This window comes from Ranitomeya variabilis, chromosome 3 (assembly GCF_051348905.1).
Source record: "Ranitomeya variabilis isolate aRanVar5 chromosome 3, aRanVar5.hap1, whole genome shotgun sequence".
NCBI lineage: Eukaryota > Metazoa > Chordata > Amphibia > Anura > Dendrobatidae > Ranitomeya > Ranitomeya variabilis.
The window spans coordinates 729,209,298-729,236,879 of record NC_135234.1 but is presented as its reverse complement, the minus strand read 5'-3'; the positions used below and the strand labels follow the sequence as shown (position 1 = coordinate 729,236,879).

The 27,582-nt window shown below is 46.6% G+C and overlaps 1 protein-coding gene across 4 annotated transcripts in view; it reads left to right on the top strand.

The window, feature by feature from the left end:
• The window catches only part of ALKBH8 (alkB homolog 8, tRNA methyltransferase), a 46,798-nt gene extending 27,442 nt beyond the window's left edge, over positions 1-19,356 (top strand). For all 4 annotated transcript variants that reach the window (XM_077298404.1, XM_077298407.1, XM_077298406.1 and 1 more), the window contains 2 exons: positions 16,502-16,651; positions 18,739-19,356. In XM_077298404.1, the coding sequence (XP_077154519.1) occupies positions 16,502-16,651; positions 18,739-19,200 (612 nt within the window). In that variant the 3' untranslated portion in view covers positions 19,201-19,356. The remainder of the gene's footprint in view (positions 1-16,501; positions 16,652-18,738) is intronic.
• Positions 19,357-27,582: the final 8,226 nt, after the last annotated feature.

Sequence of the window (27,582 nt, the reverse complement as noted above, 5' to 3'; positions counted from 1 at the left end):
TGTGGCTCCTCCTGTGCAGTATACACCCCTGGACGGCATCAGCCTTCTCCAGTTTTTGCTTAGTGTCGCAAAGGAGGCACACCTAAAGATTTTTACTCCGTTTCCCGTTTTCCGACGGGATTACAGATGAAGAAAAGAGGGTCTCCTGTGAGACTCCCGGCATGGCTCCTTCCTCGGCCCCCTATTATGGGGTGCCCAGTTGAAGTTGAGATGGCTATTCCCCATGCTGCTCCTTCCCCAACCCCTCGGGTGTTGGTTCGAAGTCGAGACCCCCCTCCTTCCCCAATTCCTTTTGGTTTCTGGGTTGAGGTCGAGGCGAGGATAAAGGCCCCTGAAGGTGTGACAAAAGCACCCTCCCTATCCCCCTCTGGGGGTATTAGGTTGAGACACCTCAGGTAGGGCCTGTACAGGCAGCATCCTACAGCTCCCAGCAATGGGCCAGCACACTGCGCCTGCATCCAGGGACCCCAGCCCAGCTGCGGGCTCCTGTTGGGGCCGGGGGGAGTGCAGGCAGGCATGGCACATACAGACACAGGGCTCCCTGCGTCCCTGTCTCTGCGGCAGCACCAGCTCTGTACTGCCTCAGGGGGACCCCAGCCGGGCTCCCCCTTCCGCTTATAGCCCCACCGCCATCCTGCCTTCAAAGCCGGAGGGGTCCGGTTCAGATCCGACCCCCTCCCGGACTTTCGGGCCGGCCTGGAGCCCTTCTGGGCCTCAGGCATCTAATTTAGGCCCCGGCTTCGGCCTAGCTGAAGCAGCAGCCTCCTCTCCGCCCCCCGGATGACAAATATGACACTCTACAGTGTCATACAAGGGGCGGATCGAGACAGAAAGGGCGGGTTTTTTATAGCCTTGCCGCCTTTTTCCAGCTCTCCGCCCCCTTCTCCTCCTCTCTCCTCTGTCTCTGCAGCCATTTTCGGCTGCAGATTAACCCTGCATCTCCCGGTCTGCAGGACCAGGACCAGGCAGCCAGTCTCCGGGGGGCACAGGACTGTGGATTTTCGGCGCTGGACCTAGGGGTACACTGGTGGGGTAAGATCACAGCTGGGTTATCTTTACTCAGCTGTGAATCCATATTACCTATAAGGCTCCCCTGTAGGTTCTCTACCCCTGTAAGGTCCATCTGCTGGCAGCACTTCTGCACTCTGTGCACTATGCCGGGCTCAAGGTCTAAGAGAACCAGGCAGAACTGCTATTATGCATTCTGCACAGCCTGCGGGACCGCTCTCCCCAGTAGAAGCACGTACCCGCATTGTCAGAACTGTATACAAACTACTGTGTCACAGCCTCAAGCCCCTGCCAATGCCTCGGTGTCTAATGCCACACTGGAATGGGCTACTCAGATATCGCAATCTATGACGCAGTCTATAGATAACCTAACTTCCACATTGCTTCAGGCTCTGCAGGGTCATGCCCCGGCTATGACCGTTACCCAGCAAAGGGAGAGCTTGACTCAGGAACAAGATGACCCTGGCACATCCACGTCTAGGTCACGACGCAAGCGGATCCATAGATCAAGTCCATCTGCGTCATCCCATAGCACACGGTCATCCCCCTCTAGGGAGAGACACCGTTGCTCCAGGTCATCTAGACCGTCCCATTCCAGGGACAGACAATGCAGATCTCCGCAATCCCCAACCAGAGAAGGCCTCCTCCCCAGCTCACCCAGCAGGGGACGCCTCAGTGATACACAGGATTCGGAAGGCATCTGATCTGCGACTCTGACTCAGACAGAGAAACGGAGGGGTCCCTGATCCCAATCCCTCCTAGCAATACAGCGCTAGTTGAGGACATAATATCGTCCATCCATCAGGTGCTGGACATTTCTGATCCGCCACCAGAGGCCCCAGAACATCAGATTTCCTTTGAAGGACCTCTGAAGCCGCCTAAGGTTTTCTCTAACCACCCAGAGTTTAAGGCGATCCTTAAAAAAACAGCTCTCACAGCCTGAGGAAAAAATTCGCTAATCGCAAATATCTGGAGGCGAGGTACCCCTTCCCACAGAAGGACACCAAGGAATGGACAGATCCACCTGAAGTGGATCCCCCAGTCTCCAGGCTAGCAGCACAGACCCTCCTTTCACTGCCAGATAGCTCAACCCTAAGGGACGCAGCAGACCGGCAGGTAGAACGCATGGCTCGTTCAATTTTCGAGGCAGCAGGGGCATCCCTGGCTCCCGCGTTCGCCTCAGTTTGGGCTGCCAAGGCCATCCTGGCCTGGGCAAACAATTTACAAGCCCTCCAAGCATCCGCTCCTGAACTGTCGGACCAAGCGGTTCAAATTGCTGTTGTAGCAGATTACATGCTCCATGCAGCTCTGGATTCAGCAAGGGGAGTCGCGGGGATAGCATCAAACGCCATCACAATTCGGCGTATCCTCTGGCTGCAGGAATGGAAAGCGGACGCAGCCTCAAAGAAGTCCCTCACGCACCTCCCCTACCTCAGTGGGAGACTTTTCGGTGAATAGTTGGACACTATGATATCCAACGCCACAGGGGGTAAGAGTACTTCTCTTCCCCAACTGAAACCTAAACGCACTTACAAAAAGCGTAACCAAACTCGATTCCGATCCTTTCGGAATTCCTCCGGCTGGTCCGTCTCACGTCCAGTACAAAATCGTAACCGTTCCCCACGCAGGGACAACTCACGATCGACGCAAAGGTCGGACAAGACCTGGCAGTCAAAAGCAGGCCAGTCTAAGCCCAGAGGAGGAAAATCTCAGACTTTCTCCTCATGACTCACGGACTCCGGAAGACACCACACCAGTAGGCGGCCGACTTTTGCTCTTTCATCAAGTCTGGCTGCCTATTACAGAAGACAGGTGGGTCACGGAACTAGTGTCTTCCGGATACAAAATAGACTTCACCTCCAACCCACCGGACCGGTTCTTCCTCTCTGTCCCCCCAAAACCGCCAGCCAAGGCTCGAGCCTACCACCAAGCGGTCTCCTCGCTTTGTCAATCAGGAGTCATAGTACCGGTACCCACGACCGACCGCTTCCGAGGATTCTACTCCAATCTGTTCGTAGTTCCCAATAAAGGAGGCAGCGTACGGCCCATACTAGACCTAAAACAGCTCAACAAATATGTACGGGTCCGTCATTTCCGCATGGAGTCCCTTCGGTCCATCATTGCGTCCATGGAGAAGGGAGAATATCTCGCCTCCATAGACATACAAGACGCATACCTGCATATACCCATTGCACCTGCCCATCAGAGGTTTCTCAGGTTCGCAATAGGCCAGGACCACTACCAATTCGTGGCTCTCCCCTTTGGACTCGCCACGGCTCCCAGAGTGTTCACCAAGGTCATGGCAGCCACCATGGACGTCCTGCACTCCAGAGGCATAGTAGTCGTTCCATACCTGGACGATCTACTCATCAAGGCTCCCACCTTCAAGGACTGCGAGCTCAGCGTCTCAATCACAACCGATACGCTCAGTCGCATGGGCTGATTAATCAACCTACAAAAGTCATCGCCAACCCCGAGTCAGTCCCTGACCTTCCTGGGAATGCTATTCAACACCTCCAGGGGTCTAGTGCTCCTTCCCAAGGACAAGGCACTGGCTCTCCGCCTAGGAGTTCGCACCCTCCTCCGCAAACCCCCTCGATCTCTCCGGTTTGCCATGAGAGTCCTCGGCAAGATGGCAGCGGCAATAGAAGCTGTCCCATTTGCCCAGTTTCACCTCAGACCTCTCCAACTAGCCATTCTCAAATCCTGGGACAGGAATCCCTTTTCTCTCGACAGGGAGTTCCAGCTAACGTCGTCAACCAGGAGGTCCCTGCACTGGTGGCTCAAGCCAACCTCGCTAGCAAAGGGGAAATCCTTTCTCTCAGGTCAATGGAAGGTCCTGACCACCGACGCGAGCCTGACGGGTTGGGGTGCGGTGCACCTACACCACAGGGCACAGGGCAAGTGGTCCCCAGCGGAAGCGACCATGCCCATCAACATCCTGGAAATTCGTGCCATGCTACTGGCATTGAGGGCCTTCCATCACTTACTGGCAGCCTCTCACATCAGGATACAGTCGGACAATGCCACGGCTGTGGCATATGTGAATCATCAAGGGGGGACCCGCAGTACCCAGGCGATGCGGGAAGTGTCACATATCCTCCGCTGGGCGGAGGACACAGGGTCGGTTCTTTCGGCGGTCCACATTCCGGGTGTGGACAACTGGGAAGCAGGCAGACTTCCTCAGCCGACAAGGAATAGACTCGGGAGAGTGGTCTCTCCATCCCGAAATTTTTCAACAGATCTGTCTCCGCTGGGGGACCCCGGATGTGGACCTAATGGCATCCCATTTCAATGCCAAGGTCTCCAACTTCATTGCCAGAACACACGATCCGCGGTCGCTCGGAGCAGACGCTCTGGTTCAGGACTGGACCCAGTTCCAGCTTCTGTACATTTTTCCACCTCTCCCCCTGATATCCAGAGTGGTGAGGAAGATCAAACAAGAGGGAGTTCCAACCATCCTCATTGCACCGGACTGGCCCAGACGCACATGGTACGCCGACATCGTACAACTCACAGCAGACGCCCCTTGGCGTCTCCCCGACCGCCACGATCTTCTATCACAAGGGCCGTTCTACCACCAGAACTCAGGGGCTCTCAATTTGACGGCGTGGCCCTTGAGACCTGGGTTCTAACCCAGGCAGGGCTCTCGGCAGATGTCATTGGAACCATGATCAGAGCACGGAAACCAGCCTCTGCCAAGATTTATTACCGTACCTGGAAAGCTTTCTTTACCTGGTGCGAATCTCGTGGCCAGATCCCACTCCCTTATTCCATACCCAAAGTACTTGGTTTTCTCCAATCGGGTCTGGAGGCCAGGCTGTCATTGGGCTCGCTTAAGAGCCAGGTGTCAGCCCTCTCAGTGCTTTTCCAAAAGCGCATTGCTACCAAGCCGCAAGTAAGGACTTTCCTTCAGGGGGTTTCCCGATTGGTTCCCCCCTACAGACGACCACTAGAAACATGGGACCTCAACCTGGTCCTGACAGCATTGCAGGAACCACCCTTCGAACCTCTTAAGGAGGTCCCGCTCCGCCTTCTTTTCCAGAAGGTGGTTTTCCTGGTGGCAATCACCTCGCTACGCAGGATGTCTGAACTGACAGCACTCTCCTGCAGACGGCCTTTCCTGGCATTTCACCAGGACAAGGTAGTTCTTCGTACGGTCCCATCCTTCCTTCCGAAGGTTGTGTCCGACTTCCACCTCAATGAGGAAATTTCACTACCATCCCTTTGTCCGGTTCCGGTTCATAGAGTGGAGAAGGCTCTGCATACGCTTGACCTTGTCAGGGCTTTGCGTATATACGTGTCTAGGACTGCGTCCTTCCGGAGGTCTGATTCCCTTTTCCTCCTTCCGGAAGGCGGCCACAAGGGTATGCCAGCTTCCAAAGCTACTCTTGCCAGGTGGATCAAATCCACCATACAAGAGGCGTACCGCCTTAAGAATTCTCCTCTTCCAGCCGGTATTACGGCACACTCTACACGGGCGGTAGGGGCCTCCTGGGCCATTCGGCACCAGGCTTCGGCACAACAAGTGTGTAAGGCGGCCACTTGGACTAGCTTGCACACGTTTACTAAACACTACAGGGTTCATACCCAGTCCTCAGCGGACGCGAGCCTGGGTAGACTTGTCCTGCAGGCGGCGGTGCCCTAAGTGTACGGGCCTGTCTGCACAATATTCGTCCATTGCTTCCCACCCAGGGACTGCTTTAGGACGTCCCATGGTCCTGTGTCCCCCAATGAGGCGACAGAGTAAAGGAGATTTTTGTGTACTCACCGTAAAATCTCTTTCTCTTAGCCTCTAATTGGGGGACACAGCTCCCACCCTGTTGCCCTTTCCGGGCTGTTGTAACTGTGGAGTTCTCATATTGTTTCTTGAGCTCGTACATAGTTGCCTTCTTACAGGCATAATTATGTTATTCATGTTACGTTCCTCCTACTGCTTTGGCACAAAACTGGAGAAGGCTGATGCCGTCCAGGGGTGTATGCTGCACAGGAGGAGCCACAGTTAATCTTTTTCAGATTATGCATAGTGTCGCCTCCTAGTGGACAGCAGCATAACACCCATGGTCCTGTGTCCCCCAATTAGAGGCTAAGAGATTTTACGGTGAGTACACAAAAATCTCCTTTTTTGGTATCAACTCCACTTGCTGTGTTTAGAGGAAGAAGGATGAGTACAACCCCAAGAACACCCTCCCAACTGTTAAGCATGGTGGGAGAAACATAATACTTTGGGGGTGCTTTTCTGCAAAGGGGACTGCACGGTATTGAAGGGAGGGTGGATAGGGTCATGTATAGTGAGACTTTGGCCAACAAACTCCATCCCTCAGAAAGAGCATTGAAGATGGGTCGTGACTCGGGTCATTATGATGCTGGAAGACCCAAACACACAGCCAGGGCAACTAAGGTGTGGCTCCGTAAGAGGCATTTCAAGGTCCTGGAGTGGCATAGCCAGTCTCCAAACCTGAACCCAATAGAAAATCTTTGGAGGAAGCTGAAACTCTGTTGCCCAGCGACATACCTGAAAGATCTTGGAAGATATGTATGGAGGAGTGGGCTAAAATCCCTACTGCAGTGTGTGCAAACTTGATCAAGAACTACAGGAAACGTCTGACCTCTGTAATTGCAAGCAAAGGTTTCTGTACCAAATATTAAGTTCTGATTTTCTATTGTATCAAATACTTATTTCCTGCAATAAAATGTAAATTATGTGAAAATCATACAATGTGTTCTTCTGGTTTTCATTTTTAGATTTTGTCTCTCGCAGGTGGTGTACCTACGATAAATGTTACAGACCTCTCCATTATTTTTTTTTTTAGATGGGAAAACTTGCAAAATCATCAGTGTATCAAATACTTACTTTCCCCCACTGTACATGGCCATAGCAAGCAATAGGCGATTTCCATTGACTTCTGTGAGGGAGCTTTGTAGACATGCCTTGTGTCCTGTGCAGAGGTCACTGTGCAGGGAGTGGGCGGTGGTGAATTCTGACATCACCGATTTGTAAATGGTGGCTGCTATGTTGTTATATAGGTATGTGACTATAGAGAAGTGTTATAATATATGAATGTGGATAAAATCCGTGCTGCTGCGACAAATGATGGATCCAGATATAGTTATAAGATGTTCAGGTGGTTTATTCAACGCATTTCGAAACTCATGGCTTCTTCTTCAGGAAGTTTCCACAGAAAGATATCTTTCTGAACATTTTTCCTATTACATGCACTTTTCGCACTTGTTTTTGGTGGAGTTAGTGGAACAATCATTCATCAGTATTTTTTTTTTTTTTCCCCACGAAAAAAATAATTTAAACACTGGACATGTTAGGTATCGCCATAATCATACTGATGAGCAGAATAATATGGCAAGGTCATTTTCAACACTATCTACAGAGTAAAAATGAGTAAAAAAAACTGTCTGAATCATGGTGTGTTTTTTTTTTTTCATTCACAATTTCTCACCACTTGGATTTTTTGTTTCCTCGTTTTCCAGTACACTGTAGTAAAAGGAATGGTTTAATTCAAAAGTACAACTTGTCCCTCAAACATGGACAGAAAAAAAAAAGGGGGAGGTAAAAATGGAAATTGTCCACAGCGTGAAGGGGTTGAATGACAGGTACGCTTTACTTGCCGCCATTGCATCTAAGCCAGTGTTTGGTGGTGGAACCCTCTTGGTCATTATTTTCTAGTGCTACTGTGGTGAGAAATGAGTATCGAGAGCTTTTTCCTTGAAAATTCTTTGGGAAGTGCTCGGTCTTTCTCTTCTATAATATCGCTGATACCTGTCCTTTGGGCTCTGGCAGATTAATTTTTTATCGCTTCATTGGGGGACACGGATAACCATGGGTGTATGCTGCTGTCGCTGGGAGGCTGACACTGGGCAGAAAGAGTAATGTCCTCCTCAGCAGTATACACCCACCGACTGGCACAAATCTTGTCAATGTTAGATTAGTGTCAGTAGGAGGCAGACTCAAGATCAGCTTTTTATTTTTTTGTTTTTTTTTTTCCGTTAGGTCGCCTTGTTGTGTTTTTATTCTTTTCTTTTTCAGATCCTTCTGTTCAGGGTAATCGTGTGTAACATCTCACCCTGTTTTCCCAAAAAATAAGTGACCAAAAGAACAGTGGTGCCATCCACATGGTGCTCTCTCTGGTCTGCAGGGCAGGATCTTACCTCCTGGCACTTCAAGCATGTCTCGGGGTGGTTTGTGGCGACGAGTCCTTGCCTTTTCTTCCCAGCCTTCTCCATGGAGCGGGACGGGAGGGTTGATACAGTTGTCTGCACCGTCGGGGACGGAGGATGTCTTTTCCCAGTGACTCGCTTATCACCTGGGGGCTCCTAATGTCGTCCTCGGGATGGAGAAGGACCAGACAGGCACTGGCCCTCTTTCTTCACAGTCCATCTTCAAGATTGTGGGTGGCATCAGTAATAGAGGAAATCCCTGCTGCACTCCTCTCCCCTTCCCAGTGTGTGTTTTCCGACTCGCCAAAAATTTCATAACTTTAGTCCCTGTTTTTTCTAAGGCCTCCACTCCTTGTTCGGCCCCTCCTACTATGGGAGCGCTTGTTTCATTCTTCGGTGTCCTTGTTCATGGCTCCCTAGTGTGCGCCAACCAATCAGCGCGCAAGGATCTTCCCTCCTATGGGAGCGCTTCCTTCTCCACAGCACAATTTTTCAGTGTGCATTACCTGGGCCTGCCCCTTCCTTCTCCATCAGTCTGCCTCCGCCTCCGGTCATGTTACACTTGAGCCGTGGTTACACAGCGTCGTTTTTTTCTGCATGAGGTTCTCTGCGTCCAAGTCCAGGTAGGCTCTGTCCAGGCTGTTTTTCTTTTTCTTGCTGGCCTTAACCCTCTTAATCAGCTTCCCTCAGTCCTACATTTGCACAAACCTGGGAAGTCTCGCTCCTGTCCCTCTCACACAATATCACAGTACGCCTGTGCCCTCTGCAAAAGAAGTGGTCCACAGGTCAGGCCTCTGCCTTCTGCCCAAATTGCAGCCCTTCCACCATGGAAGCCTCACAGGAGCCCCACCGCCCGGGACGAGAGCACAGCCCCTCAACTGGAGTGGGCTGTTGCTGTTTCTCATTCCGGAACTGACCTAACCAAGGTGTCTTAAGTCCTTGAACGTTTACCTTTCAGTGAGTGCCCCGAACATTTCTCAGGACGAATCGCAAGCACCCATCCGTCATCCTCAGCTTGGCGGAATAAGGATAAGGTCCAAAAAGCGAGCATAGTCCAGTTATTCTTCTGGTTTCCCCTCTTTCCACATCCCCCAAGATGCCCTCAGTATCCCACTTCTCCTACCCCGAGGTGGCCCCTGGGTCCGACCTCGATTCCAAGTCAGAATCCGCTTCAGACACGGACAAAACTCCAGGATATGATTGACAGCTTCATATCTGCTGTCAATCAGACCCTAAATATTAAGGAGGTGGAGTGTCCTCCCCTGGATCACTCCGTTTCATTCAAAAAATCAAAATGCCCTCCCCGGTGTTTTACAACCACAAGGAATTTGAGGAAATCTTGAACAGTGAGAGCACTTGGAAAAGCGCTTCCAGGTAAAAAGCCGTTTGATAGCTTATACCCTTTTTATCCTGATCTCCTCAGCAAATGGGCAGAATTTCACTGGACCTGCCAGTCTCATGCTTGTCCGCCAAGACTGTCGTATCTCTAAAGGACTCCACTGACCGAGAGATCGAGGTCCTGGCCAAGTCCACCTTTGTCCTGCTATTGCTTCCACATGGGTAGCCAAGTCGATTTTCCACCTGGACAAAGCTCCTTTGGCAGGGCATCTGATAAGCTGCCTTGCCGGACTAATTGGCTGATATTGCGGACCAGATTGCCCACACAGGTAAATATTTACTCACTCCGTCTCTTGATGCTGCCATTTGTTCTACCCGAGTTACTAGCAATATTGTAGCCATTTGCAGAATTCTCTGGCTCAAGGACCCAGCAACCAAAATGTCCCTTTCCAATCTCCCTTTCCAAGGATCGCGTCTCTTTTGGATCAGCTCATCTTGGACACCACCATCGGTAAGAGCACCTCTCTTCCCCAGCCTAAGCCTAAACATCCATTTACTAGGAGATGTTTGCTTCAGTTTCACCCCATTCGTCATTTCTCCTCTGGGACCTCCGCTCGGTGCGACCAGTGTCCTGTCCTACAAACGAGCACCAGCTTGGCGCTCTAAAGGTCACCCTGTCAAACCCTCAGAGTCCCGATCCAATTCTCTTTTGCATGATGAGTCACCCCTTCCTAGGAATCCTCTCTGGGTGAATGTCCATCTTCACTGGGACACGTGGGCCTCCGTAGTGGATGACGCCTGGGTTAGGGAGATTACCACAGGCTACAAGATAGAATTTACTTCTCTCATGCAGTTTCTTCGCTTTCCGCCCTCCAAAGTTCCCAACCCAAGTCCCCCAAGTCGTTCTCTAAGTCGCCAATCCCCACACTCTCTTAGACACTGCATAAAAGTTGTATGGAAAATGCTGGTTGCAATGGAATCTGTCCCTTTCCCCCTCCAATTGTCAAAGAGCATTTCCCCCTCTCCACTAGCAAGTTGTCACGAATCAGGGCTGTATAGTCGGAGTCGATATAAAATGGACTGACTCCTAAAATATATATAATGAATTGGTACACTGGTGACTTTAGCTAGGGCAGTTTCAGTGGAGTGATGTGGCCGGAAGCCAGATTGAAAGCGGTCGAAGAGGGAGCAGGAAGAGAGATGGGAGGACAGTTCAAGATGGACGTGTTTGTTCCAGTAGTTTTGAGGCATAGGGGAGAAGTGATATGGGGCTATAGCTAGATGCAGAGGATGAGTCAAGAGAGGGCTTTTTGAGGATCGGTGTGATTGAGGCATGTTTAAAGCTTGAGGGGAACACATCAGTTGTTAGTCATAGGTTGAAGAGATAGGTTAGGGTTGGAATGAAGGCTGTGGTGGGGTTTGGGATGAAGTGGGATGGGATCAGGTCAAGTGCACAGGTGGTGAGATGTGATCTTGAGAGTAGAGTGGAGAGTCGATCTCCTGTAATGGTGGAGAAATTTGTTTTGGAGGAGGAGGGCTGGGCAGTTAGGAGGAAGGGCTCTGGGGGTTGTCGACCAAAACTGTCTCTGTTATCAATCTCCTGCTTGAAAAATTAGGCAAAGTCTTCCGCCGCGCCGAGATGAGTGGAGAGGGAGGGGGTGCTGGGGGATGGAGGAGAGAAATGTGTTGAATAACTGTTAAGGTACCTTCACACTAAGCAACTTTGCAGTGAGAACGACGACGATCCGTGACGTTGCAGCGTCCTGGATAGCGATCCCGTTGTGTTTGACACGCAGCAGCGATCTGGATCCCGCTGTGATATCGCTGGTCGGAGCTAGAAGTCCAGAACTATATTTCGTCGCTGATCTCCCGCTGTCATCGCTGGATCGGCGTGTGTGACACCGATCCAGCGATGTGTTCACTTGTAACCAGGGTAAATATCGGGTTACTAAGCGCAGGGCCGCGCTTAGTAACCCGATATTTACCCTGGTTACCATTGTAAAAGTAAAAAAAAAAAAACACTACATACTCGCCTTCTAATGTCTGTCACGTCCCCCGCCGGCGGCTTCCCTGCACTGAATGTGTCAGCGCCTGCCGTAAAGCAGAGCACAGCGGTGACGTCACCGCTGCTGCTGGCGCTGACACATTCAGTCAGTGCAGGAAGCGCTGAGCAGCAGCGCGTAACCCTGTGGACGCCGGGGGACGTGACAGACATCAGAAGGTGAGTATGTAGTGTTTTTTTTTTTTTTACTTTTACAATGGTAACCAGGGTAAATATCGGGTTACTAAGCGCGGCCCTGCGCTTAGTAACCCGATATTTACCCGGGTGCTGCAGGGGGACTTCGGCATCGTTGAAGACAGTTTCAACGATGCCGAAGTCGTTCCCCTGATCGTTGGTCGCTGGAGAGAGCTGTCTGTGTGACAGCTTCCCAGCGACCACACAACGACTTACCAACGATCGCATTGCTGGTCGTGATCGTTGGTAAGTCGTTTAGTGTAACGGTACCTTTAGGGTTGTGAGACGGAGGATATGAGAGATGAGAAGTAGGTTTGTTTTGCTGCAGCAAGTGTGGCCTTGAAAGTAGTGAGGGACTGTTTGAATGCGGTAAAGTGCTCACTGGAGCGGGATCATCTCCTCTCCGCTCCGCAACCCTGGTAGCCCTTCTCAGTTCTTTGGTCAGGCTGGTGTGCGAGCTTTGGTATGAGAGGGACGACCGATACCAGAGCTACAGCTATTGTAGTGTTATATAGAGCGGCAGCGGCATCCGCATTGTGTAGGGAACTTATGCCTGTAAGAGGGAGAAGGGATTCAGACAGTGTGTAGATTGAGGTGTTTAAGATTTCTGCGAGGGTGTGCAAGTTTGTTGGGTGGGGATTGTGGACAAGGAGTAGAGAGTGAAGAGAATGTGAGTAGCTTGTGGTCAGAAAGAGGGAGAAGTGAGTTAGATAGGGAGCAGAGGTGAGTGAAGATGAGGTCCAATGCGTGGCCATCTTTGTGAGTGGCTGCAGAAGACCATTGAACAGTTACAATGCCCTGGTCATGCCTTAGTCTCTTTTTCAACTTCCCTACCTTTTTCCACCTCTTCTTCTGATTCACACACCCTTTAAGAAGATCAAGATGGAGGGAGTACCAGTCATCCTGGTGGCCCCAGACTGGGCCAGAAGAGCCTGGTACACAGTCGGTCAACCTACTCGCGAATGTAGGCAATCCCTGCATGTGTTGCGGCTGACAAACAGGTTTGAGACATGCAGCTGCAGCAATTCAAACATAGTATTCGATCACCCCGAAGATACTGTTAGCACCCAAGCTTACTCAGATAATACCTTATCGTAGCACCTTGGCTCAACACTAGTCTCTACCTCTCAAAGACTGCATCCTTCAGACGTTTGGATGCCTTGTTTGTCATTCCTGATGGTCATTGTAAGGGACTTCCTGCCTCCAAGTCTGTCGCCTGCTGGATCCATGTGGGTATACTGGAGGCTTAGAGTTAAGGATAGACCACCTCCTACGAGAGTGAGGGCTCACTCTACCATGCGGTGGGGGGGGGGCCTCCTGGGCTGTTCACCACCAGGCCTCTGCAACCCAGATTAGGAGGCCACTACCTGGTCATCCCTTCATACATTCACAACATTATACAGGGTACATACCTACGCATCTGCTGATGCTGGACTAGGTAGAAAGGTGATGTAAGCGGCTGTTGCTCGACCTGATTTGAGCAGAAGTCTGTTCCCTACCTTGGGACTGCTTTAGGACATCCCATGGTTACCTGTGTCCCCCATTGAAGCCATAAACAAAGGATTTTTAATACTCGCCCTAAAATCTTTCTTGGAGCCTTCATTGGGGAACACCACACCCTCCCTATTTTTTTTTTTTTTTTTTGTGTTTGTTTTGTGTGTGCTTATTTTGGGCCTGAGGGCCACAGTTGGGCCTGTATATAGTTATTTGTTGCTTCTCCTCCTGCTTTTTTTCACTAACTGACAAGCTTTGTGTCAGTCGGTGGGGTGTACACTGCTGAGGAGCTACTTTTTTTGCCTAGTGTCAGCCTCCTAGCGACAGCAGCATACACCCATTGTTACCCGTGTCCCTCAATGAAGGCTCCGAGAGAGATTTTACGGCGAGTACCAAAAATCTTTTTTTACCCGTTTTTGTTGGGCCTCCAATTTATCACTTCACTGCCATTTCAATCCTTAATAAATAAGACAGAGGAGCAGACATGGAAATGAGCGCCACTAACCCGTAATTAACAGCTCCCGTAAACTGTAATTGAGACCCATAACTTAACCCCCCCCTTCCCGCTTTGTCATTTTCGCTGCTTTTTTTATGTGGTCAGAGGCAAGGACAGAAAGCAAGTCTGAGGCGAAATGTATTTCATGCAATTTAGATGCAAATTACAAAGTAATCTGCTTTGTTCCCTCCAATTAGTTTACAATTCATTAACATTTCTTGGTGTGTTAAGATCACTCTCAAGGTCACTCTTCTCTCCCGTCTTGTCTCACATAATCAGTACATTTTCCACATGACCGTCTGGTTAAATGCTGCATTCATTTTTCTTGCTTTTTTTCTTGTAAATAATCTTGACGGCTTCCTATCCCAAACCCGCGGATATTCATTTCTGTGTTGCTCCTTTTAATAAATTGACTTGTTTCACAGTGACGTTGGAGGTCCTTGATTCACGCTATGTCAGCTTTTTTTGTTTTGTTTTTACCAAATTGAGTACATTGAAGTTGTCCAATATGGAATCTGATAATCCAGAGAAGTACCCCCCAAAAACGGGTCTAATAGTAAACCTTCTTCCAAACAAATATAATGACCAAAAAGAAGAGGAAGTAGAAATGTCCATATACCTAAACTTTATTGAAAATCCATATTAATGATTAAAAAACCCCTGGAGAGGATAATATATAGGGAGAAAGTGATAGCAAGTGTCCCATCAAACCAGGATGTACACTGTAAGAGGATAAATGGATGGTAACAAAGACAGATGATATCAACTAAATGTGATGTTTGCACAACCTGAATAAAAAACAGTACACACCTCAGTGGGTATATACAAAGCATGAGGTGCATATCAAACCATATATAACACAGTCTTTGAGATCTAAAGTGCCAGTGCAATAGGGATCCTGTAAGAGATAAGGAGATGGATAGTGGTCAAGTAACAGTTCAATTAAAGCAGCGCCAGAGAATAAATACCGTAGGTAAAAACCTATGAAGCCATAAGGTCTGAGCACAAGTGCAATAAATAGGAACCCAACACCTCCCTAAATCTCTATGTATAAAGTGAATGAGTGTAAATCAATGTAACGATAAGATCTAAACACAAGTGTATCCAAAATACACACAAAGAAAAAGGACCAAGCAAGTCCTTAAATATCAACATATATTCAGCAAATGCTCCTGAATACAACCTGGTTGTGGTGTGGGTGATGACCCCAATGCGCGTTTCGCTTTGGCTTCTTCAGGGGGCGTTGGTATAGGGAGCATGCAGTGAGCCTTTAAGTACACAGGCACTGATCTGTCCAGGGTGCGGCATCTCGACTTTTCCAACGGCTTACCTGCACGCTAGAAACAGTCGGCATCCGAAGTCTCAATTCCCCACATCCCGCTGATACTTCAGCTGAGAGTGCGGTGTCACAGGGACGCATGTCCATGGCAACATTGCACGGGCCAGCCGGCAGAAGCACGCACCGCTAGTGTCTTCCATATGACGTGATCTAGGGGGGTGCCGATGGGATACCACGACACCCGGGGGTCTGCCGAAGACCTCGGTACCTGTCTTGACTGTTCTCCTGTTAACAACAGCCTACAGCTGACGTTGATAAGAGACCATGATTTTCCTCTATACATAGAAGTGCTATATAAATCAAAACACCAGAATTAAGTTTTTTGGCCGCCAAAACATTGGAATAAAATGCAATAAGAGGCGATCAAAATATCATATCTACCCCAAAATGGTGTCCGTAAATTCAGTGGCTCAGGGTGTAAAAAATCAAGTAATCACCGAGCCCCATCTCCCCAAAATTGAAAACATTACAGGTCTCGTAAAAAAGGTGAAACAAGCAAAAATAAAAATTAATTTTACAAATTTCACCAAATAAACAATTGTGGAATTGCACTTTTTTTTTTTTTACAATTGCGACACAGTTGGATTTTTTTTTTCTCCCCCTTTCCAGTGCATTACATGGTAAAATGAGTGGTGTCATTGAAAACTACAACTCGTCCAGCAAAAAACAAGTCCTCATACTACGACTATGGGGACGGAAAAATAAAAAAATGTATGGCTCTTGGAAGAAGGGGAGGAAAAAAAAAGGAACTTGGCACGGCATGAAGGGGTTAAACTAGAATCCCAGTATCTTACCGCATTGAGTTGCTTTTCCCCTACATGTGGCACTTGCATAATTATAAGATACGCATACAGTTTATAGGGAGCTCATGGTGGCGTTCAGCAGCCAATCCGAACAAGCAGGAGCCGGAGTCTGTGGTGTGACAAGACGTGTTTATAATCTCCTGACACTTCCACAGGACAATACAGATAAGCTGTAATTCCTAATTACACCTCCGATTTAGGCCTCATTCAGAGAATGGTGATTTTTATCGCAGTCAAAAACAAAAAAAAAGTTTGATATTTCAGCAGTGATATTCTCATATCCTCCAAAAATAGAAATTTGCCGTTTCTCCTACTGATTACGATGTAAAAAAAAAAAAAAAAAAAAAAAATCTGTGGGCTGTCCGTGATTTTCTAGGACCCCTAGACCTGTATGGGTAATGTTGATGTGAGACTCTAATCAAAAGTAGACCCGTCTCCGTATATATTTTTTTATTTTTATTTTTTTTCGTGGCCATACAGTTTGCAAAAAGAACATGTGAATAACCTCATAGGCCATGATGAAAAACAGAGATAGGACATGATAGGACTTGGACATGAAAAATGAGACGTACCAGTCTCCTGTGGATTATAACGCTGTCCATTTCTTTCCCCAGATCGGTTGTGACCGCAGTAAGAACCTTGTGGACATTTGTGGAGAAAGACAATTTGAGGCCTGCGTCTGTGACGCCTTGTCCGTTCCCTTCAGAAGTGGCTCCTTTGACGCATGCATCTCCATAGCTGTGATCCACCACTTTGCCACAGAGGTATGGAGGATGAGTGTGCATGCTTTAATCAGTTTTGAAGAAAACAACATATCGCATGTCTGTCAGGACATTTCACCATCTATTGGGAGAATAGAGTGGGTTTGGAAGCAGCCGATCAGTCATATTACCCCGTTTCAGAATTCTAGTAGATATGAATGGAGAACATGGTACACTTAATCATTGGCGTAACAGTGGGACCTTTGTTCACTCCTCCCAGAGATAGAACCTGCAACTGTCAGACATTATGGCATAATGTCCTTTTCATAAGCTGTAGTAGGGTATTTAGTGTGAATATGATCTTTCAATATAGAGCAGTACATCTGTGAATTAATGATGCCATCAATGAAATGTAGCTCCCTGACACCAGCAGCACTCATGCAGCTGCACAGAAGGACCCTGCCACCACCATGTTTTATTGTAGGCCTAACTTTTTCTTTATACTCCTCAATTTTTCAATGCCATCAAGTTTGAAGCCATTTATCTTCGTCTCATCACTCCAGAGCGAACGGTGTGGTCCGCAGACTAGGACATCCAAAGGGCTTTAGATAGTAGCGTCCTGCACCACAAGGTGATAAATAAATAAGTAAATAAATCGGATGAGATACCGGTGAGTGCAATGTTGTAACAGGGAACAGTCAACTCCCTCTTCCATCATTGAGCCTGTGCATCAGAGAGCTCAGCAGGCGCGATAATGTCATTACATTGCCTCAGCAGAAAATTACTATGTCTTGATTATAGATACTGGTAAGAATATATGTTTCAATAAGGCCTGTCATAACATGGCTTAATAGTAGCAGCGAGTTAACAAACTTAATTCTGCTCAAGGGATAAAAATGAATATAAAGCAAATTGGCAGAATTAAGTTTGTCCGGTAGACTTTGCCCTACCGGAAAAATGAATTGCCCACCCCTGCTCCAGAGTATAAAGTTCAAGTAGTCTTCATATATTTCTGCATGGGTCCTGGTTAGTGATGAGCGAGTATACTCGTTGCTCGGGTTTTCCCGAGCACTCTTGGGTGGTCTCCCGAGTATTTGACTGCTCGGAGATTTAGTTTTCCTTGCTGCAGCTGGATGATTTACGGCTGCTAGACAGCCTGAGTACATGTGGGGGTTGCCTGGTTTCTAGGGAATCCCCACATGTAATAAAGCTGTTTAGTAGCCGCAAATCATCCAGCTGTGGCAAGGAAAACTAAATCTCCTAGCAGTCATAAATACTCGGAGACCACCCGCGCATGCTTGGGAAAACCGGAGCAACGAGTATACTCGCTCATCACTAGTCCTGGTAAATTGTAGGTGGACTTTTTTTGCCTGTGGGCTTTGAGAGGCTTCCTTTGTGGTGGACACCTATGCATGCTATTCCTCTGCAGTGAATGCTGCACTGTCATGGGAAACCCACTGGTTTGACTTTCTATTTCTTTAGCTAAATGCAGTGAACTTCCATGTCTATTTGAGTTGAAGTGTTCACTTCCATGGTCGGCCTAGATGTCTCTGTGCGATCATTGCTGTTTCATCTTTAATACATTTTTGTTTCACTTTTTGACTGATTAGAAATTCTTTGCAGATCTGTCACTTTTTTCTTATTTTAAATTATTTTCTCCGGTCTTGTGACATTTCTCTTCCATGTGGTGCCATTTATGATAGGATGAAATGGGAAGGGTTTTTTCTTTTAAGTGACTTTTTTATAGTCAATTGTCTTCTGGACACCTGTGTAATGAATATCTAGACTGAATTGTTGTTAATTCAAATTTTGTAGTCCAAACTTTAGCTTTGCTCGTAAGACTTTCATTTCATTAGGTGTACTCATTTTTGCAGCATGTTTTAATAAATTTGTTAGGAAAATTATTTGTTTGGGTGTGCGAAATGACAAATCTTGTTTGCAATCAGTGGTCCACGTTGTGGGAGTATTTTGTAGTATGGTATCCCAGAGAAAATGTTGATTCTGAAAGGAAACAAAGTCTTCTGACAACTCTGGGATGTACTCATTTATGCTGAGCACTGCATGTTAATATAGATATATTATATCTAATACGTACTGGCGAGCTGATTTCTTTTTTTTTTTTTTTTTTTTTTTTTTTTTTTAACTTGCAGGAAAGAAGACTGGCAGCGATACAAGAATTAATCAGTCTCCTGAAAGCAGGAGGAAAAGCTCTTATTTACGTGTGGGCGATGGAACAGGAGTACAAGAAGAACAAGTCAAAGTACTTGAAGGAAGGCAAGACATCTAACGAGGCGATCCCAAAGAATGCCAAGTGTGATCAGGCTCGTCAGGAGTCAGGCGCTGCGCTCCCCATACACACCAACAGGACTGCGTTCAATTCTCAGGACCTTCTAGTTCCTTGGCATCTGAAAGGAAACAATCAATCAAGAAATAATGAAGCCACTAGTGCCAAGGAGGAAAACCAGCTGGTGCCCGGCTCAGTGTATCACCGGTATTATCATGTCTTCCGAGAAGGAGAGCTGGAAGCGTTGTGCACTAGAGTCACCGGTGTCGCCGTCCGGCACAGTTACCACGATCAGGGAAACTGGTGCGTCATTATAGAGAAGTTATGACACAAGAGGAAAAAAATACACTCGAACTATGGAAACAAAAATCTGTCTCAGACGGCCTAATGTCACAGCATTGGACAAATGTCTGTATTTTATATGTTTTTATATATATTTTCTCGCCATTCTGATATAATAAAGAAAAGTCTGATTACAATAAAACTACGTATATTATGTGACACTATTTTATCAAGTGCAAACTAGACTGCATGATGTCACTAGAAATAGTCTGGGTAATTCAATGATGAGATTAATGTGGCGTGTGGAGAGATTTTTAGTCTGCACTATTGCTACATAATAAATGGAGTATAACAGAGCAATACCTGGCAATTACCTGTCAGAAACATTGCAGTAAGGGAATCTCTCAGCAGCTTATTGCTTTCAAGGATGTCACTTGCTGGACTGATGGTGCAGTTTGGAAAAAAAATCCCTGTTGCATCTGTTGTAGATATAGCAGTTGTCGTAATGCCAAGACGTGTATAACCCCACTCCCGCCCCAGATTGGCAACTTCCTGTGTAAAGTGAACCCAATAGTAGAAATGAAAGCAAAATAGCCAGAAAAAAAAATTATAAATACAAACCAAGCATCCCCTGAAAACAACAAACTTGTTATGCTCCCCAGAGAACCTGTCGGGCAAAGCGATCAGCCAGAGTTAATGTAACGACTCTGTTGTCGGGTATCCCGGAGCTAAGGGCTCCTACTCTGTCCCTAATGCTTGGGGCGACCTAGCTATCCCCTGTTCCCCGTATTACTTCTAATGGTGAAGAGGCTGGGGCAACGTACCTTGCTGAGCTTCTGAATCCACCCTCAGTCTGTTCCCTCCCCCCACCCAGGGAAGAGGGTAGCAGTATGAGTAGTGTATGGCTATACACCAACCAGATTAACAAGGTAATCAGAACAGGGATAAATGAAAATATCAATCATACAAATATGCGCACACACAAACAGGGAGATACCAAAGTAGGAGGAGAGGATTTGCAAACAACCAAAACCTAGCAACAGTCTTATATAAAATGACCAAACACCTTCTCAAACACACCACCAACTCCTGAACCATGCAGTAAAAAAGCGATCTCAAGCATTTCTCCTGCTTGCCAGAGTTCAGTTTATATAGGAGAGCGGAATGGACAACAGTGAACAGCTGAGAGCCTTAAGGCGGGTAAGCTTACAGGTGCTCTCAACTGAGTAGATTTACCTTGTACTTCTAGAAGAAACCTGCACTGTTTAATATGATGTGCTTCTAGTCAGTGCAGGAGAAGGAGAAATCAGACTGTGGTCTTCTGGCATCTCTCTGTTGCGGAAACCATGGGACAATACCATAAAGCATCTTTTAACTGAAAGATTGCATATATGCTTCTATACTTAGCTGGTTCCATGTCGAGATTGTTCCCTCATTCCCTGTGGAAGGTGCCTTTTTAAGCCTCGATGAGAGGACATTTGTAATGCATGCTCTAGGTCATTGAGGAACAGATCTTATTTACATGTGGGCATTGGAACAAGAGCATGTCAAAGTATTTGAACGAAAACAAAACTTCCAACAAGGCAATCCTGCAGACTGCTAAATGTGATCAGGCTCATCAGCAGTCGGGGGCTGCGCTCACCATACACGCCAACAAGACTTTGGAGTCTCAAGACATTCTAGTTCCATGGCATCTGAAGGAAATCAATTTGTCGGTCAATCTAGAAATTAAGCCACTAGTACCAAGGAGGAAAACCAGCTGTTGCATGCCTCAGTGTATCACCAGTATTGTTTTCATGTCCCGCTTCATACCGCTCCACGCGCTAATTCGCGAGTGTCTATATTAAAGGACTGTCTATTGCCCATATATGTTATTAACCCTTTGTGACCAACTTTTTACTATTGATGCTGCCTAAGCAGCATCAATAGTAAAAAGATCTAACGTTAAAAAATAAAAATCATTATATACTCACCTTCCGGCACCTTTCCCGCTCCTCGCGACGCTCCGGTCCTAAGAATGCATTGCGGTCTTGCGAGATGGCGTAGTGGTCTCATGAGACCGCTACATCCTTATCTCGCGAGACCGCAATGAATTCTTGGGACCGGAACGTCGCTAAACGCCTGGGCTGGATCCAGGGGCCGCCGGAAGGTGAGTAACTATTTTTTATTTGAATTTTTTTTTTTTTTTAAACCGGGATATGGTGCCCACATTGCTATAAACTACGTTGGCTGTGTTAGATACTATGTGGGCTGTTATATACTGCATGGGCTGTCCTATATACTACGTCTCTGTCCTATATATTACGTGGGCTGTGCTATATACTACGTGGCTGGGCAATATACTATGTGGCTGTTATTCTGCATGGGCTGTGCTATATACTACGTGGGCTGTTATATACTGCTTGGGCTGTGTTATATACTACGTCTGTCCTATATACTACGTGGGCTGTGCTATATACTATGTGGGCTGTGCTATATACTACGTGGGCCGTTATATACTGCATGGGCTGTTATATACTACGTCTCTGTCCTATATACTACGTGGGCTGGGCAATATACTACGTGGCTCTGTTATATACTGCGTGGGCTGTGCAATATACTGCGTGGGCTGTGCAATATACTGCGTGGGCTGTGCTATATTTCTCTGCTGTATCTGTGCATCATGAATTGTGGTATGTGTTAAAGAGGGGGGCCCACTGAGACTCTTTCGCCCGGGGCCCTCAAAAACCTGGAGCCGGCCCTGGCTTCACTGATTGGTCACGCCCGGCCGGCCATGAACAGTCAGCAACAGGCGCAGTCTGGCCGAGAATTGGTGCGGAATTTGAACCTCGCTTTGCTAATTGGTCGCGCCCGGCCGGCCGAATCCTGTGTATAAAATGCATTATTCTGAAAACTTCCTAAATAAACTACATACATATTCTAGAATACCCGATGCGTTAGAATCGGGCCACCATCTAGTAATAAAAATAATCCTCTAAAATACAACTTGCCTAATAATTCTGCACACAGTGTACGTATGGAATTAACAAGTTGGTGACAAATTGCAGCATCTTTTTCCATAATACTAATTATATTTCTATAGTGCCGACATATTCTGCAGCATTTTACATTACAGAGTAGACTTGTACAGACAATAAGACATTACAGCATAACACACAACAGCTACCAATAGGAGTGAGGTTCTTGCTCGCATGCGTACAATCTGAGAAAATAGGAGAGACATAAAAAGTGAATGGTAAAAAGTTCCTGTATTGTATGTATGGTCCTGTGATAAATATAATAAATAGGGTATGCACATAACAAAGCATGAACCGTTCACAGGCCAGAATCTGTACAAGTATAGATACAAAGGGTTATTAAGTGCATTGAGGGTCTGTGAACAGATGCTACGAGAGTACTAATTTGGAAGAAAATTTTTGAAGAGCAACAATTGAGGCTAGTCGATAGGCCATACTAAATGGCTTAAAATGTGGGTATTGAGAATTTAACTGTCCGGGGTAGTGCATTCCAGAGAATTGGTGCAGCACAAGAGAAGTCTTGGAGATGAGAATGGGAAGTTTGGATTATCGAGGACGTTAGTCTTAGATCATTAATGGAACAGAGGGCAGGGGTAAGGTGATAGACATAGCAGAGAGAAGAAATGCAGGATGGTGCAGAACTGGAGCGCTTTGTGGCTGACAGTGATAAGCTTATATTGGAGTCTGTAGCGAATGTGTAACCAATCTTGGTGAACAATATCTTTCAGAGCCTGGATGCTGTTTGAAGATTGATGCTCAACTTTCCTCTTCAGAATCCACCTCAGGTGTAAAATTATTTTCAGATTAGGAGACACTTGGTTACGTTCACCATGTTTTTCTTCAAAAATGTAACAGTGGCCTTAAATGTGTATTTTGGATCGTTGTCATGTTGTAAAAGGGCACATTTACAAAGGGCACGGAGTATAGAGCAGTACATCTGTGAATTAATGATGCCATTAACGAAATGTAAGTCCGGACACCAGCAGCACTCATACAACCCCACATAAGGACACCATCATGTTTCACTGTAGGCACCATGCATTTTTATTTGTACTCATCAACTTCATACAGTTTTTAAGCCATCAGTTGCATAAACATTTATCTTGGTCTCATCACTCCTTAAGCATAGAGTCCCGGTATTCTCCATATTTTTCAGAATTGGCCATGGCGAATTGTAGGTGGGTTTTTTTGTGCATGGACTTTGAGAGAAATTATTATTTTTTCCTCAATTATTGTGACATTTCTCTTTCATGTGGTACCATTGCTGACCATGAAATGGGAAGGGGTTTTCTTTAAGTATCACCCTACAGCCAACTGTCTGCTGTAAGCCTAAATAATGAATAATTAGACTTAGGCCAGAGTCACACTAGCAAGGAATACGGAGACTATGACACTGTCCCAACACTGTTTATAATGACCAGCCTGGTCCGCTGCGCTGTACTGTTCAGCACCTGTATCCCACACACAGACTTTGCCTCTCACGGTCACCGGCCAGGACGGGTTTGTTAACGTCGGCCGCGTCAGCAGTTTCGTAAATGTCCCTGATGTAAGCGGGGACAGCGATGTTTGCGTGGACAGCTGTATCTCCGGTGTGTCAGTGGGACCCCGTCTGGTCACTCCTGTCAGCACGTCCTCTCGTCCCCGGCTCCTGTCATCGCTGCCCCGTAGCCTCACGCTGATCTTTTCTTACAGGACTCACGCTGCAAAAACGCAGGTATCATTATTTGCTGCATTATTGCTGATGAAAATCCAAGGACATTAGCATGGACAAAGAGAAAAAAAAACGCACCTTCACCTTAAACCTTCGTTTTTGGCGCAGCTTCTTTTCTGCCAAGATGATCAGGTTTTCCTGCAGAAAAAAAAAGCAGCAAAAACGCCCTGTGTGAACTTACCCTAAAGGTTTTGTGACAAAACTGTTACGGTGTACTCATTTATGCTGAGCACTGTATATTAATATAATACAGTATATCCAGTACATATTGACCGCTTTTAAATATATATTTTTTAACTTTACTTGCAGGAAAGAAGACTGGCAACGACAGAAGAATTAACCAGTCTTCTGAAAGCAGGAGGAAAAGCTCTTATGTGTATGTGTCGATGGAATAGGAGTACAAGAAAAACAAGTCCAAGTACCTGAAGGAAGGCAAGACGTCTAACGAGGTCATCCCACAAATGATAAGTGTGAGCAGGCTCATCAGGAGTCCGGTTCTGCGCTCCCCATACACACCAACAGGACTGCATTCGATTCTCAGAATCTTCTAGTTCCTTGGCATCTGAAAGCAAACAATCAATTTAGAAATAATGAAGCCACTAGTGCCAAGGAGGAAAACCAGCTGGTGCCCGGCTCAGTGTATCACCGGTATCATCAGGGGAGCTGGAAGCGTTGGGCACAAGAGACACCGGTGTCACCATCCGGCATAGTTACCACAATCGGGGAAATTGGTGCATCATTATAGAGAAGTAATGACACAAAAGGAAGAGGAAAAAATATACTCCCAACTACAATAATAAAAATCATTCTGACGCACTAATGTCTCAGCATTGGACTGATTATTTTATTTTTTTTACATTTTATCGCCATCGTGATATAATAAAAAGGGTAAATGTGATTACAGCAAAAAAATACATATATTATGTGACCATATTTAATCAAGTGCAATCGCTCAGCGCGCACTAGATGGCATGATGTCACGTGAAATAAAAGCTGGGTATCAGAATAATGACTGATGTGGCATGCCGAGAGATTTTTTTTCTATTTGCTGCTGTGAGGGGTTGACTCACTCACTGCTTGCTAAGGTAGACACAGGAATTCTTCTTGTGGTAAATCACCTGCTGGTTTATTATAGAACAGCATAAAATATAGCCGGGTTCAGCAAAGTAAACAGCCTTTCTGGCATAACGGCAAAGCAAAAAGTTAACATATAGCAAAGTCCATTTGTCTGAGGGATTCGCCCGCTCAGACCACCATGTGTTTTCAACTCCACCTGGAGCCATCGTTTGGAGTCTTTTCCTCTCCAAACCACAACACACCAACTGCCTCTCAAGTCCAGCTATTTAAACCTAGACCATTATAGATTTCAGTTTTTAATTTGTGGTATTTTTTGGCATCCTGGAGGGCTAAGTCGTAATATGCCTTAAGGTTCTCCCGACAAATATAGCGCCAGCACCTCCGCCCACTGCTCTGACGGAAGTTTCTCCCGTTCAGCCATCCTCTCAAAAACAGTCAGGCTTCAACATCAACCTCCAGGGTCAATTTTGCATGGCTCGTCTTACCGTTTTCTGGACGTACTAGTCATCACCTGGAATTAGGGAGGAGACCGCCGGCCTCCTACGAACCGCCTATGCGAGAAGTTCCATTTGCTGCATTAGCACCTCCTGCTGCTGTTGAAACTGCTGTGCCAACAGTTTATTTGACTCCTGTTGCACCATTTGCTGCTGTTGACTGGCCAGGTGGTGCTGCTGTTGGACCTGGACCAAATGCTTCACAAGTTCCTCCATGCTGCCGGACGTCTCATCCATGCTGTTGTCTACAGCCTCTATGCGTGTTCCTGGAATGCTGCCCTTTTCAAAACACCACGTGTCTACTTCGCAAGGTAGACACAGGAACGCTTCTTGTGGTAAATCACCTGCTGGTTTATTGTGGAACAGCATAAACCTTAGCAGGGTTCAGCCAAGTAAACAGATCTTTTCCAGCATAACGGCAAACCACAGATGTAGGAGACGTAAGATTTTATTTGGTTTTCCTAAAAAAAAAATCTTCATCTAAAGGTTCCGTCTAGGAAATTTGCTCGTAAATTTGTTGGTCCGTATATGGTAATTAAAATCTTTAATTCTGTGACGGTCGTGCTCCAACTCCCAGTTGCATGGATGATTAATAATTCCTTCCATTCCTCTCTTCTTAAGAGGTTTGAGGGGACGCCGGGTCCTCATGAGTCATGACATAATTAAAGTAGGTTTGGAGGTTTGGAGGAGGACACGGAGTATGAGGTGGAACAAGTTTTGAGTTCCACTTGTGTCAGACGTCTATATGTCACACAGTACACATAAAATAAATTGCAAATAAATCAATTCTTCATTCATATATCTGTATATGTAAAGAAAGTATACAGAAATTTTATATGCGTCACCCAAGTGCACTGTGTAACAATCGCTGTGGAAACCACAGCAGCAGCCAGACTAGAACCAAAACAATTCAGTAAGGGTCAAAAGAACCAGATGAAATACCAGGACATGGACTTATCAGAATATATTTTTATTATTATTGTGCGTGACAATGATTACAAAATATATAAAAATTACATACGGTAAATGTAATTTTTATATATTTTGTAATCATTGTCACGCACAATAATAATAAAAATATATTCTGATAAGTCCATGTCCTGGTATTTCATCTGGTTCTTTTGACCCTTACTGAATTGTTTTGGTTCTAGTCTTGTGTCAGACGTCGACTACAGTATCTTGTTAAATGGAAAGATTTCAGTCAGGAGGATAATTCCTGGGTTAGTGTGGAAGATTTGAATGTTCATCGCCTAGTGAGAGAGTTCTGTCAGTTTCGTCAGCTGTTGGGGATCAGTAGGTCCAATGGTCCTCATGCCTCTGGGTCTGAACCTTTAAGCCTGTGCTTTGTGGTCAGCCTCACTATTTGCTGAGCCACAGCTGTTACACCTTTTCTCCAAGTGTTTGTCTGTTATTCTTGCTTTAGCCTTTTTAAGTTAACAGGTGTTTTTAAGTTAACAGGTGTTTTCACGAATTAATTTGTCTGCCCAATCACCTTTCGGGTACAGCTATATTTACTTTCCCCATGCTGGTATTTTCTGCTGGTGATAATCTCCTTATCTGTTCATTTTGTACTTTGTGGTTCATTTTAACTCACTCTGGAATCTCTTTTTATCTCAGCACTTCTTCTCTTTTGCAGGTAAATTGTACTCTGCTCAGCCCTCCGGTTCCTTAGGAGGAATGTGAAACGCTCAACGTGAGTCGCCCGTCAGGGCCATGGGGTACTCGGTACCAGGTGCAGTCGCAAATAAAGGGGTGGTCACGGTGACAGCGACCCGGTCTGTGGCCCTGGGCACCCAAGTAAAAGGGACGGTCTTTAAAGGGGTTGTGGAAATAAGTTTGTGATGCCACCTATGGTTCTCGGTCAGAGGTGACCGACGCTGCTTAAAGGGGTCCTCTGGGGGCGATGGTGCTGCAGCAAAGATGGTGTCGCTTCCCACAGGTGAAGCGGTGTCCCCAGGGCTCCCGGTGTCATGTGTGACACCTGGTAGCATAGCTACTGGGGAAACAGAGGGGGTGGTTGCCCCAGGTCCCGCCCTCTGAGGGGCTCACCCAGAGCTACGGTACTGAAAACTGTATTGGCGTGCTCCGATCCAGGTAAACTCTGCAGCAGAGCTGTGGGGCCTATGAGC